Source organism: Siphateles boraxobius, unplaced genomic scaffold, assembly GCF_051911475.1.
Source record: "Siphateles boraxobius isolate OS27281-9 unplaced genomic scaffold, OSU_SipBor_1 73, whole genome shotgun sequence".
NCBI lineage: Eukaryota > Metazoa > Chordata > Actinopteri > Cypriniformes > Leuciscidae > Siphateles > Siphateles boraxobius.
This window is the reverse complement of record NW_027509201.1, coordinates 663,762-675,961: the sequence shown is the minus strand read 5'-3', so window position 1 is coordinate 675,961 and position 12,200 is coordinate 663,762. Positions and strand designations below refer to the sequence as shown.

General features: G+C 35.9%; 1 protein-coding gene across 4 annotated transcripts in view; it reads right to left on the bottom strand.

The window, feature by feature from the left end:
- mypn (myopalladin) overlaps window positions 1–12,200 on the bottom strand; it is a 48,479-nt gene that overhangs the window by 25,308 nt on the left and 10,971 nt on the right. For 3 of the 4 annotated variants that reach the window (XM_077217355.1, XM_077217358.1, XM_077217356.1), the window contains 10 exons: window positions 7,921–8,096; window positions 7,806–7,842; window positions 5,668–6,109; window positions 5,509–5,583; window positions 5,050–5,191; window positions 4,866–4,889; window positions 4,656–4,772; window positions 3,730–4,537; window positions 2,230–3,633; window positions 538–679 (listed from right to left, as the gene is read on the bottom strand). In XM_077217355.1, coding sequence (XP_077073470.1) covers window positions 538–679; window positions 2,230–3,633; window positions 3,730–4,537; window positions 4,656–4,772; window positions 4,866–4,889; window positions 5,050–5,191; window positions 5,509–5,583; window positions 5,668–6,109; window positions 7,806–7,842; window positions 7,921–8,096 — 3,367 coding nt within the window. The remainder of the gene's footprint in view (window positions 1–537; window positions 680–2,229; window positions 3,634–3,729; window positions 4,538–4,655; window positions 4,773–4,865; window positions 4,890–5,049; window positions 5,192–5,508; window positions 5,584–5,667; window positions 6,110–7,805; window positions 7,843–7,920; window positions 8,097–12,200) is intronic. The other variant, XM_077217357.1, reaches the window with a different exon arrangement.

Below are 12,200 nucleotides of genomic sequence, written 5' to 3'. Positions count from 1 at the left end.
AAGGGACAGAAAGCAATACTTTAAAATTGAAAGTATTCAATATTCAATCTAAAAGTCCTCAAATCATGTATATTTGGATTTAAAATCAACATGAAACACTCGCATATCAATCAACCTGAAGTATTTCTATGTGAAACAGCATTTTCATTAGAAAAGTGGGTTTTATTTCATGTTGATATTAAACAGCTTTTAACTTTAAGTCCTAAATATTTTTTTTAAAGACCTTTACAGAACAACTAAATATTCACAGTATTTCAATCTCTCTTTGGTACTTATTTAACATAGTATATGTATGGCGTGTTATCTATGAGGATATTTTTCTTCCTTATTCCGTCTCCACCTCCAACAATCAGGGTTTTGTATAAGTCAACACAAACACTATTGCAAACCAAGATTATAATTGTGTCACATAAAGAAACTCATAACTCAATCTAAACTAAAGCAGATGAGCAACCCTGAGTCTGTCAACCCTACTATTTCGACTATACACTAGTCAAACAACCTTTACATCTTTGTAATATTTATGACACGTTGTACCTGTTGTCCAAAATGAAGTGGTTCATCTTTAAATCGCAACTTCTTCTCAATATCTTGTAAGAGTGTTTCCCTGCTTTCGCGGAGTTCACTATCGGACATGAGTCTGGAAACTCTTTGATTCTTCTTCAGTGAACTTTGAGGCCTGGACATGGAGAAACACATGAAAATACGGCAAACCCTAACAAGAACCTGCCCTTAAAATCACAGGGAAAAGGTTTATTAAAAAGGTTAACTTTAACCCTTAAATCTCACTGGCTGATTGGAATGACTTAAAGGAACAGTTCACCCAAAAACGCAACTCCCCATTGACTGTCTTTCTTTAATGCAACACAATAAGGGGAATTTTTGAAGAATATTGTGGACTGAGTGGCCTCTCTTTTCAATTTGAAAAAGAAAGTACTTTGGGCTTGTCAAGCTCAAAAATGACAAAAACCAATCATAAAATTAGTTATTCCCTGAGAATATTGACATCTACTCTTCTTGGAACTTTTGTGGAAGTCCATAAGAGAAACAGTTATGAACAAATCATTCTTCTGAGTCAAATCTTTTCAATTAATCAGTTGATTCGGTTCATTTGTTCGCAGACCCGTTTCTTGATTTAAACTTACTGATGTAGTCACAACACTTAACAGCCAATGGAGTGCTTAGATCTTAGATTAGGTTTCAAAAGATTATGGAATATAATACAGTCACACAGACCATTTTTTATAATAGTTTTAAGGTGCTTTTTCATCCTCTCTGAAGCTTGAGAGTAACCGTTTTCAACTCACTTTTATTGTATTGAAAAATAAGACCAACCAGGATATTCTACAAAAAAAAACAAAAAAACACCTTTGGTGTTGCATAGTAGACAGAAATTCAAATGAGTTTATCAAAATATTCTAATGTAAATGAACGAGTAAACAATTAACGTGAACTACGAGTAGTTTGTACGTGAACTACGAGCAAGCATTTGTTTTATCATTTTAACTAAATGTTTCAAATTGTATTATATAATATATCAAAAGAAAGAACAGAACTCTGCTTTTAAACAAAAAAATAGGTTTTATTCTAGCTTAATGCAATCTTTTTTTTTTCAACAATTGAGTGTGGGTAAAATTAATCAAAAAAGCTAAATTTTCAGCAAAAAGCTGAGAAAAACGCATTTTTGCAAAAGACTACACCCGATGAAGGGGTGTAGATCGAGTCCATCAACACCCCTAAAGTTTCACAGTCCTGTAGCTCGTCCTGGGTCAACATTTCACCCAGTAACATTAGGCAGTTTTGATTTATATGCTATTTAATATTGATGATCGCATTATTTTACATATGCATCTGCTTACATATGCCATTGCTTGGTTCTGCTTCTTCTTTGCCTGTGATTTGATCAGGAGATTCAGTAACATTTTAAATCCTTTAAATGAAATGATTCCTTTAAATGAATTGAATCTCCTGATCAAAACACAGGCAAAGAAGAAGCAGAACCAAGCAATAGCATCTGTAAGCAGATGCATATGTAAAATTATGCAATCATCAACATTAAACAGCATATAAATCAAAATTGCTTAATGTTACAGAATTAAATGCCGACTGAAATACTCTTTTAGAAGATGTGTAATAGCGCCCCCTACTGTATAACGGTGAAAACACGGAAAGCTAGAAATTTTCGTCAATGACAGGGAAAGAATTAATGTTGTGTTGGAGTTTGCTTACCCAAGTGGGGCTCTTTTAGGCAGCCCCATTGCATTGGTCGGAGGAGATGTTGGCAGCGAAGGAAGGACAGAACTAAGGAAGGCCACTGGATTTTGGATGGGGCTGGGGCTGGAGTTGCTAGACGTTGGTGAAGAAGCTTGTGGTGGAGACTGAGTTCTAAAAGAAAACACTGAATTCACAAGGCCAGGAGGCAATAGAGGTGGTGAGGACACATATGGGGGGCTTCTTGGAGACTCCAAAACTCTTGTTGGAAACTTCCTTGGGGACGCAGCGAACTGGTTGACGGGCGACGTGATCTCCCGCGTCGACTTTGGGAATATCTGTGCAGCTAATTCGTGTAGCATTGGAACAGGAGACTCAGTTGGAGAAAAACTCCTGATAGGAGAGATCGTCTGAGCTGTGATGAACTCCTTCGGCCTGGTGTAGCTGAAGCTCTGGGGGGAGATCGGAAAAATCCCGGGAAGTGGAGGCTGGGGGGTGTTGTTCAGTTGAGGTGGAGACATTGGACTTGGGATGGGCGCAGGTGGATTTCTCACCAGATGCGGTGATGTGATGATACTCAGGGGTGGATAGGACAGATTTTGAGAACGTGTGTCTTGTGGAGCCATGCTGGGATGAGTAATTGAGGTGGTGTTTAACTCTGATGCAGTGTTGTTCACCACTGCTGCTTTGGGGGTCATCAATGCTTGTGTTTTGGCAACACACATGTCACTATTGGGAACAGAGTTCATCTGGAAGGTTGGATTCATGTTCATTTGTGATATATGACTGGAAGGAGTAATGGGTGGCTTATTGGTCACGTAGTTAGGGTTTGGTTGGATGGATGGAGCCATGATAATTTGAAGAAAAGGCATAGAATGTCCCACATTTGATTGAGGCATAGGGATGTTGGGAGGTCCTGTAGGTTGAGTTATTGGGATTATTGGTATCACACTTGACATAGGAGCCACATTGGGTGAGATAGGCACCCCATTTTTGGGGTGTATTAAGGTAGAAGGAACCATACTTGGTGGAACAGTATTTAATGAAGTAGTAGGAACCGGATTTTGTTGAGGTGTAGGAGGGTGGGTGTGTAAGGTTGTGGCTGATGGAGTAAGTTGGGGCAAGGGCATGGAATTGGTTAAAGGCATGCTCAATTGGGATACAGGAGCAGCTTTTAATATGGGAGCAGGCAGTGCAGGTGCTGCAGGGATGGATACAGGGATCAGCTGTGGACCAGAATGAATTACGAGAGGTGGTCGGAGTGGAGATGGCACTAGATTTGCAAGAGGTTGAGTTGGCGTGACAGGCGGTGGCTCACAATTTGTCCTGTCTAAATGTGGTAACTCTTGGCTTGCGGAGACGTTATCCTGCAGCTGTTCCAAAAGCACCTGATTGTGGAGGATCTTAAGCTGCACTGGGTCTCTAAGATAAGAGAAAAGAAGGAGAAAACAAATGCATTGTATCTAGTTCAGAAGGTCCTAAAATGTTGTCGAGCTACATTCTGAAGTTGGTACTTACAATTTTGGTTTAGCCAACACCGGTGGGGGTTCTTTGGATGACATTTCTTTCTCTTCTTCATCTTCTTCTTCATCCTCTGGGAGTTTAAAGGTTACACGGAGACCTGTTCGAGAATTAGAGTGGGGTTCATTGTGATTCCCTAACACACCCTCGGGTCTTGTCTTGAGGCAAGAAGTTGGGGGTTCCGGTAGGGGTTTAACAGATGGTTGCTCTTGATGGTTACTAATGTTTACTGGTTGGGGACTAGTAACAGAAAGGCTAGAGGTAGATTTTGGACCATTTGGTGATGGTTCAACCCAGGGATCCAAGTTCAGAGTGATGCCAGAGGCTAATCCGTTGGATGGACTTTGGTTACCTTCTGTGGAAGCCTTACAACCAGACCTTCCTGAATCAAAGTGTGTAGTGCTAGAGTTGACAGACTTATGGTTCGATTCAGAGGTCAGTGAAGAAGCATTGAAGCTGAGTGGATCTAGCTGAGGTAAACTACTCCTGAAAGTATCTGAGCTGTATTTTCCAATGCTGAGAGGGTTTAGACTAGGCAGGCTAGTGCTTAGCTCATGACGAAACGTACTAGGATTTATGGTATCTGAACGAAACGTTTCAGAGTCCAGAGGGTCTGACTGCTTAAAGCCAGAGCTCAAAGGGTCGAGAAAAATCATACTTGAGTGAATCTTGTTGTTTACCAGAGGAACATCTGGCTTGCGCTTCAAAGTTGTTGATATCAGGTCTGTTGCTTGAACCTTTGGTGGAGACGATTCCACAGTTAAAGTGCTTATTGTTGTGGGTTTGGTGTTGTTATTACTGTGTCCTATTGATGCAGACAAAAATATTTTTCAGAATTAGACTCGGTGTAAGCAGTTTTTAAGCAGTCTAAGCAGTTTTACGTTGGAAAAACTGACCCAATAATCAATTCAACACAAATTTACCTTTCACTCTCAACACTGCGATACTGGAAACTGTGCCATATTTATTGCTGGCCGTGCAAGTAAATGTTCCAGAATCCTCTGGAAAGACCTCCGCAATAACCAACGTACATATCTCCTCTGAAGTCCACACCAAACAGAGAAATGGTAGACTGTTAGGTGGTTAGTGCCATGAAATAATTATCTTGACAAAGCAGCTGTAAAGCCACCTACCAGATTCAGCCATAGATCTTGGTTCTTGATGAACAAAAAAACAACAACAGAATTTGTGGATTATCAGAAGCCAATTGTAAGTAGAACAATTCATGCACTGAGAGTTTTTTTTACAAGATCCAAGGATTTTCAAGGATAGGTCCAACCACTTATCTTAATGTATGCATACTAAAATTAGACATACTCTTCTGGAGGATCCTGAAGTCTGGAGAATCTTCAATAAGTGTTCCCTCTCTGTACCAGTCCACTTTGGGGGAGGGAATGCCTTTTACTCGGCACTCCAGCACTACCAGCTGACTCTCCAGAGCCAGGACATCCTGAAGGTTCTGCACCAAAAGAGAAAATGGTGTTCAATGATACTGGAATACAAAGCATGTAAAAAAAACTACATTTTTATATATTCTGAAAATAATGTTAGAGGTGTTCTCTCATGCAAAACTACCACAATGACTGCTACCGCATTTTAATTGGTGTTCTGCAGGGTTACAATGGCACTGCTAATCAAACAAGGTCACCACTAAGTTTATATTATATTTCTAGAAATGGCTTGCATTGGACTGTTTCATTGTCTGACATGCAAAAATCCTAAGTCTGGTTGCATAATAAGGTTAGAAATACAATAATTTTGTTGTGTTTGCTCTACCTTTGTAAAAACAGGAGCTGCCATTATGGGCCTTACATCAAAGTTTTGAAGATAACTACTGCTGCCATTTAGATTCTGAAAAAGAAAATTTATAATGTAAGAGAAACACATGCATAAGTGGGTATAATCAAAACTGTAGATTTGGTGTGTTTTTCGTACCTCAGGAATGCTCTGTTGAGACGTTAACAGTATATCAGAGATACTTTGGCTTGATTGAAGTGATGGTGGTGTTATGCTGAGGGTTGGAGAAAGTGGAATTGGTTCCACCTCAGATATTGGCAATAGTGGTTCTAGATCAGGTATGGTTTGTTCTAGTACAGGTACGGTTGGTTCTAGTACAGGTATGGCTTGTTCTAGTACAGGTAAGGTTGGTTCCAGTACAGGTGCAGTTGGTTCTAGTACAGGTATTTCAGTGCTGACGACCTTGGTGCTCAGGATTTCTGTATCTTCTTGTTCAGATAGAGAGTCAGCGGTCAGTTGTACTGCTTTTGCGTCTGAAGGTGCTGGTGGCTCAGCGCAGGTGGTTGTTACAATTGGAGTTGTGTCTTCAGCATATGTGTTGGACTCAATCGAGATCTCAGCAGGATTGGGCTGAGGAGATCTATTATGAAGTTTGAAAAAAGTAAGTTCATGTGTTTTCAAACAGGTCCATTGGGGTCCATGAAGGAAGTGGAAAGAGTCCATACAGTTGTGTAGTCTAGTTTTTTTTTTGTGAGTATACTGTGATAGAAAACTTTTTAAAAAACCAACAAAAAAAATCAATACATTTGAACATTTTCGTACTGAGAAACTGCTGATTAAAAAAAAAAATATATATATATAAATATATATAAATAAAATAAAAAATTATTTATTTTATATATCTTTCTTATTTCTTCCTTATAACTCAAGAAGGAAATAAGGTACAATGAAGTTTCCCTGCATCTGGATAAAATTTTGTGGTGATAGCATAAAGTAATCAAAAGTAACAGCATTTGAAACCAATTTAGCTTTTTTGTTTCGCCCTTCAGGGTATGGGCTATTTGGCTATGGGTATTTTTAAAAGTGTTTCTCCCTGAGTAATATCTCATGGTCGACGCAATGGATTATGTTGATTATGGACTAATTTCATTCAAGAGCACCCACTGTAAGTAATGATGTGCTATTTCTATGATCTGTGCATGTTTCATGAACTTACAAGTGAAAACGCCACGTAAAAGCTACATTTGTTTTTAGTTAGCGCCTGTGGAGTGTGTCGTAACTCCATGAGGAATATTGTCGGGATTGACCCAATGGATTATGTTGATTTTGGACTCATTTTAATAATGAGATCTGCTGTAACTAATGATGTGCCATTTTCCACGATCAGAGCATGTTCCATGAAGTTATGAGCGAAAACGTGAGTGCTGAAAATGTCAAACTTGCGTCGAGAATTACCGCTAAGCAACTGTGTTGTTATACCTAAGTGACGTCAGATCCAGGTCACAGGTCATGGAAGCCCAAATGGTCCAAAAGTCAGTGTTTCGCAACACAGACAGGGTGAATTTATGAATGAGAGTGTAAAAATTCTGTCAGAAAATGATGATGTTATGTATCCTCAAAATCCTCTACCTTTTCAGTGGGTATACGGCGTATATCTGCATATCACGTAGACTACACCACTGGGTCCATATATATTAGGGGTGTAACGGTACATTTCGATACATATTCGTCCCGAACCGTCATAGTACGGACGTCACGGTTCGATCCATAAAGTCGGATGGTGATCCACACTACAATCCAGAAGGAGGCGTGCGGTAATGCAATGCTGTTTGCTAACCACCACAACAGGAAAAAAGACAGAAGAAGAAGAGATGATCTATGCACCAACCCAAAACAAGAGTTCAGGAGCACGCAAGAGCTTGCTAGTAGCCTATACGCTGAGTTTCAATTAATTTTTGTGACGAGTTCCACAAACTTCACGGAAAGGAAACATCCAGAAAGCGGCATCCTGTATGTTTTCATTATTTTACAAAAGCACAATGTTTTGTTTTTATTGGGAGTGTACACAAATAAAAATTACAGTTTCGAATGATATCTTACTCTTATCTGTATGACCTGTATGAGTATTTTAAGTTGTTTCTGCTGTTATAATGAGACAAAATAATTTGGCATTGTGCCGTTGAAACGTCTAACTACTACAGTCCAGTGATGAAATATGCATTTCCAAAACTGAGGTAAGTACCGAACCGTGACTTCTGTGTACCATTACACCCCTAAAATAAATGTACATGTTATTCTGATAACATGATTCAATGATGGAAAACCTGGAAACTCACTGTGCTTGTTCTCCGTCAGAATCCGATGAAGACGCTCCTATTAGAAAATGAAATGATGCTGCTTTAAACTATAAACTTTCATTCATATGAAATGGTCAATGATTAATTTACTTACCCTCAATGTAGATTTCTGCTGAGGTGGAGTCTGTGCCATAAAAGTTGGAGGCAAAGCACGAGTATCTGCCTGTATCTTCTTCAAATGCCTCGGCTATGATCAGAGAGTGTCGCTCACCGTTGGTGATGATCTGAATATCAGGACTGTTTTCCAACTCTTTACCCTCACAAAACCACCTGGAAAACACAATCAGAGCGTTACATTTTAAACAGGAACACACAGCACAGACAATAACAAATAACAATACATAAATGAACATTTAAAACATACACACAAATGAACATCTGGTTTTATTTGTCCTCAGTTGTAAAACCAGTGACATGCACAACTATGTTGTATTCTGACTATAAATGATTACGCCCAGCTAATTTACATCCATTTTCAACACAAAATATTTTCCTCAATGCATATTTAACTCATTACTTCACTATTTTAAGTGTGCTAGTGACACTAAATTAAACACTATCTTGTAGGCCACAGTGGTCATTAATGCAAGCCTTACAAAAAGCCTTTTTTCAACAATATCATGGAATTCATATATGTTCATTGGCTGATGCAGGGTGTTCAAAAGCCAAAACATGGACCATGTAAACCAAAAACAGAGAATATCCAGTAACGAGATTTAACAAGGTAACAAGGGGAACTAGCACTTTTGTAGATCGTTCAAGCAGACAGTTGTTGACTGATGCATAAAATCTCAAAATGGCCAAATATCAGCTAATTTCTCAGTCTATCACCATCAAAATTTCCAAACAAATTAAATGCACAGTTAAAATGCTTAATATTGAATGATGAATAGATTTTGGACATTAAATGGTCAAAAACATATCAATATATAAGTCACAAATACCTCAATTAACATCAAAATAATAGTACATTTCCTTTTTTAGGGACTTTACCCAAAAAAAAAAAAAATTGATGAGCAAAAGCTATTTACTTGACTAAATGACTAAATGGATTAATGACACCAGACATTATTATTTATTTCATCAAATACAATAAAATTGATAAAATAGAATTTCAGAGCTATTTAATGGCAGATATCAGTTAATTGTCTAACAACTATTAGATCCCAAGCATTTACTAATGAAGTTATTTCTGGCATGTGTCAGTTTGTGTTAAAGATAGTTCAATCTCATCACAAAAATCAGCCCTTCTTTTCAAATAAGGTCCACACTGTAACACAAATCAGCATTTATTCAGTATGAAATCAATGGGTTAAAAGAGTATTATCACATCCAAAAATATAACTTGACCACAGCCTTACCTAGAGTGACCGTACAACAACTATTTCTTCCTTTTTCGTAAAATTTCCTCCCTTAATTTTAAAGCGCTCCTGAAGCGACAAGTTGCGGTTCATTCCAAGGGCGAGACATGGCTGAAATGTATTGGGTTGGAATGGGATCCCAGAGCCAATGAGGATCATTTCCAGTGAGTAAGACTCTACTTTGAAAGCCTGAGCTGTGGGGGAGAGACTTCCAGCGCTAGATCTGCACCTGTTGGGTCTATTTTCCCTCTCGACTCGAAACCCCAGATAAAGCTGGACGGCAGCATCCCTGACCGACACACATGAACACACACAGCTAAACATAGAACGGCCTCTCATTCAATCACCAACACATCACACACTAATAGATCTGTCAGCCAGTTAGCACACATTTGAGTCACTGAAAAAAAGAGAAACACTTGACATTTTTAGGCTTGCTACAACATCTAAAATGTGGGGTTTCTTTATATTTACTTGATGAAAATCATTCTGTGGTGAGGAAAATGCTACGGAAAAAACAAATGTAATTTCTACATGAAAAAGGTAGTTCAGGCGAGAATAAAAAAAAAAAACGAAGTAAATCGTATATTAGTACGCATTTTAAGATTTTAGAAATTAAAGCGTAAATCTCAACGATATAAAATTAAGTAAAACCTACTCAACTTTTCTAATACTGGTGTTCCCATCATGCACTGGGGCATTAATAATTAATAAGGTTGACTTTTCACAGTTTTCCAGCTGTATTTACAACGTTTTATCATTACTTCAGTTGTCAGGTTTGGTTATTTGTCATTTTGTGACATCTGGATTCATTTTCTACTCAAAATGACACATTCATACTCAAAAACGATCTATCGAATTTTGCCGCTATTGTACCGTAACAAGTATTGAGGTCTCTGTGTTCTGATGCTAATTTAGTTCTATTATGATACAGTATGTAATCTATACAATTTCTATTGTATGTTTTACTTAGAAACATTTAAGTAAATCATACAATAGAAATTGTATGATTATCAATTTCTACAAGTTTTTTTTCTCAGTGACTTAGGGAAAATTTGGAAACAAAGAAAGGTTAAGGAAAATGAACAGGCTTTGCACAGATATAAATAAAATGACTCTGAATCATGTTGAAAAGGCAAGTTAGTTCTGATCAGTGGATTCTCACAAGAGTTTAGGGATGATCTAATGTTTCTGACATCACAGTCTCAGGGTCAGCTGAACGTGTGTAACGAGACTGAGAACAGTTGTCGAAACACGTCACCTGTCACACACTCAGAAAAGCACGGGTTTCCTTGACCTGTCAGTGTGGGAAGCTTGCGTTGAGTAATGTTACACTAAGGTTTCATCAATGACAAACTAATAACCAACTTCAGCAACGTATAATCATGAATAGAAAAGAACTTCATAAACGATTGGAAATTCCTTGATTAATTAATTAATTATAGTAAAATAAATCATAACTACAGGGTGTTTAACAGACGTCTAAACCGCTTGAACTTAGAGGTTTTGTCATGCTACCGCTATGCAAACATTTATCTTCAGCTTTCACAAGACATCTTTGTGCTAATAGAAAATGTATGGTCAATTTATATCATGTTATTAAATGCAAAAAAGTTAAATGTATAATCAATTTATATATGTGAGTGCATTAACTAACATTAACAAATACAACATTTAATTTCCATAATGTATTAGTATTGAAATTAACATAAATGCTAGAGAAGTATTGTTCATTCTTAGTTTACGTTAACTAAAGTAACAAATTAACAAATAATGAACAGCTGGATTTTTATTAACTAACGTAAACAAGATTAATAAATACTGTAATAATGTATTGCTATTAAATGCAAAAACATAAATGCATGATTAATTGTTATGAAGTTATTAAAAGCAAAAATATTAAATGCATGATCAATTTATATTAATTTATTAAATGCAAAAACGTTAAATTCATGATCAATTTATATTACGTTATTAAATGCAAAAACGTTAAATTCATGATCAATTTATATGACGTTATTAAATGCAAAAATGTTAAATGCATGATTAATTGTTATGAAGTTATTAAAAGCAAAAATATTAAATGCATGATCAATTTATATTAATTTATTAAATGCAAAAACGTTAAATTCATGATCAATTTATATTACGTTATTAAATGCAAAAACGTTAAATGCATGATCAATTTATATGACGTTATTAAAAGCAAAAATATTAAATGCATGATTAATTGTTATGAAGTTATTAAAAGCAAAAATATTAAATGCATGATCAATTTATATTAATTTATTAAATGCAAAAACGTTAAATTCATGATCAATTTATATTACGTTATTAAATGCAAAAACGTTAAATGCATGATCAATTTATATGATGTTATTAAAAGCAAAAATATTAAATGCATGATCAATTTATATTAATTTATTAAATGCAAAAACGTTAAATTCATGATCAATTTATATTACGTTATTAAATGCAAAAACGTTAAATTCATGATCAATTTATATTACGTTATTAAATGCAAAAACGTTAAATTCATGATCAATTTATATTACGTTATTAAATGCAAAAATGTTAAAAGTATGATCAATTTATATTACGTTATTAAATGCAAAAACGTTAAATTCATGATCAATTTATATGACGTTATTAAATGCAAAAATGTTAAAAGTATGATCAATTTATATGACGTTATTAAAAGCAAAAATATTAAATGCATGATTAATTGTTATGAAGTTATTAAAAGCAAAAATATTAAATGCATGATCAATTTATATTAATTTATTAAATGCAAAAACATTAAATTCATGATCAATTTATATTACGTTATTAAATGCAAAAACGTTAAATGCATGATCAATTTATATGACGTTATTAAATGCAAAAATGTTAAAAGTATGATCAATTTATATGACGTTATTAAAAGCAAAAATATTAAATGCATGATCAATTTATATTAATTTATTAAATGCAAAAACGTTAAATTCATGATCAATTTATATTACGTTATTAA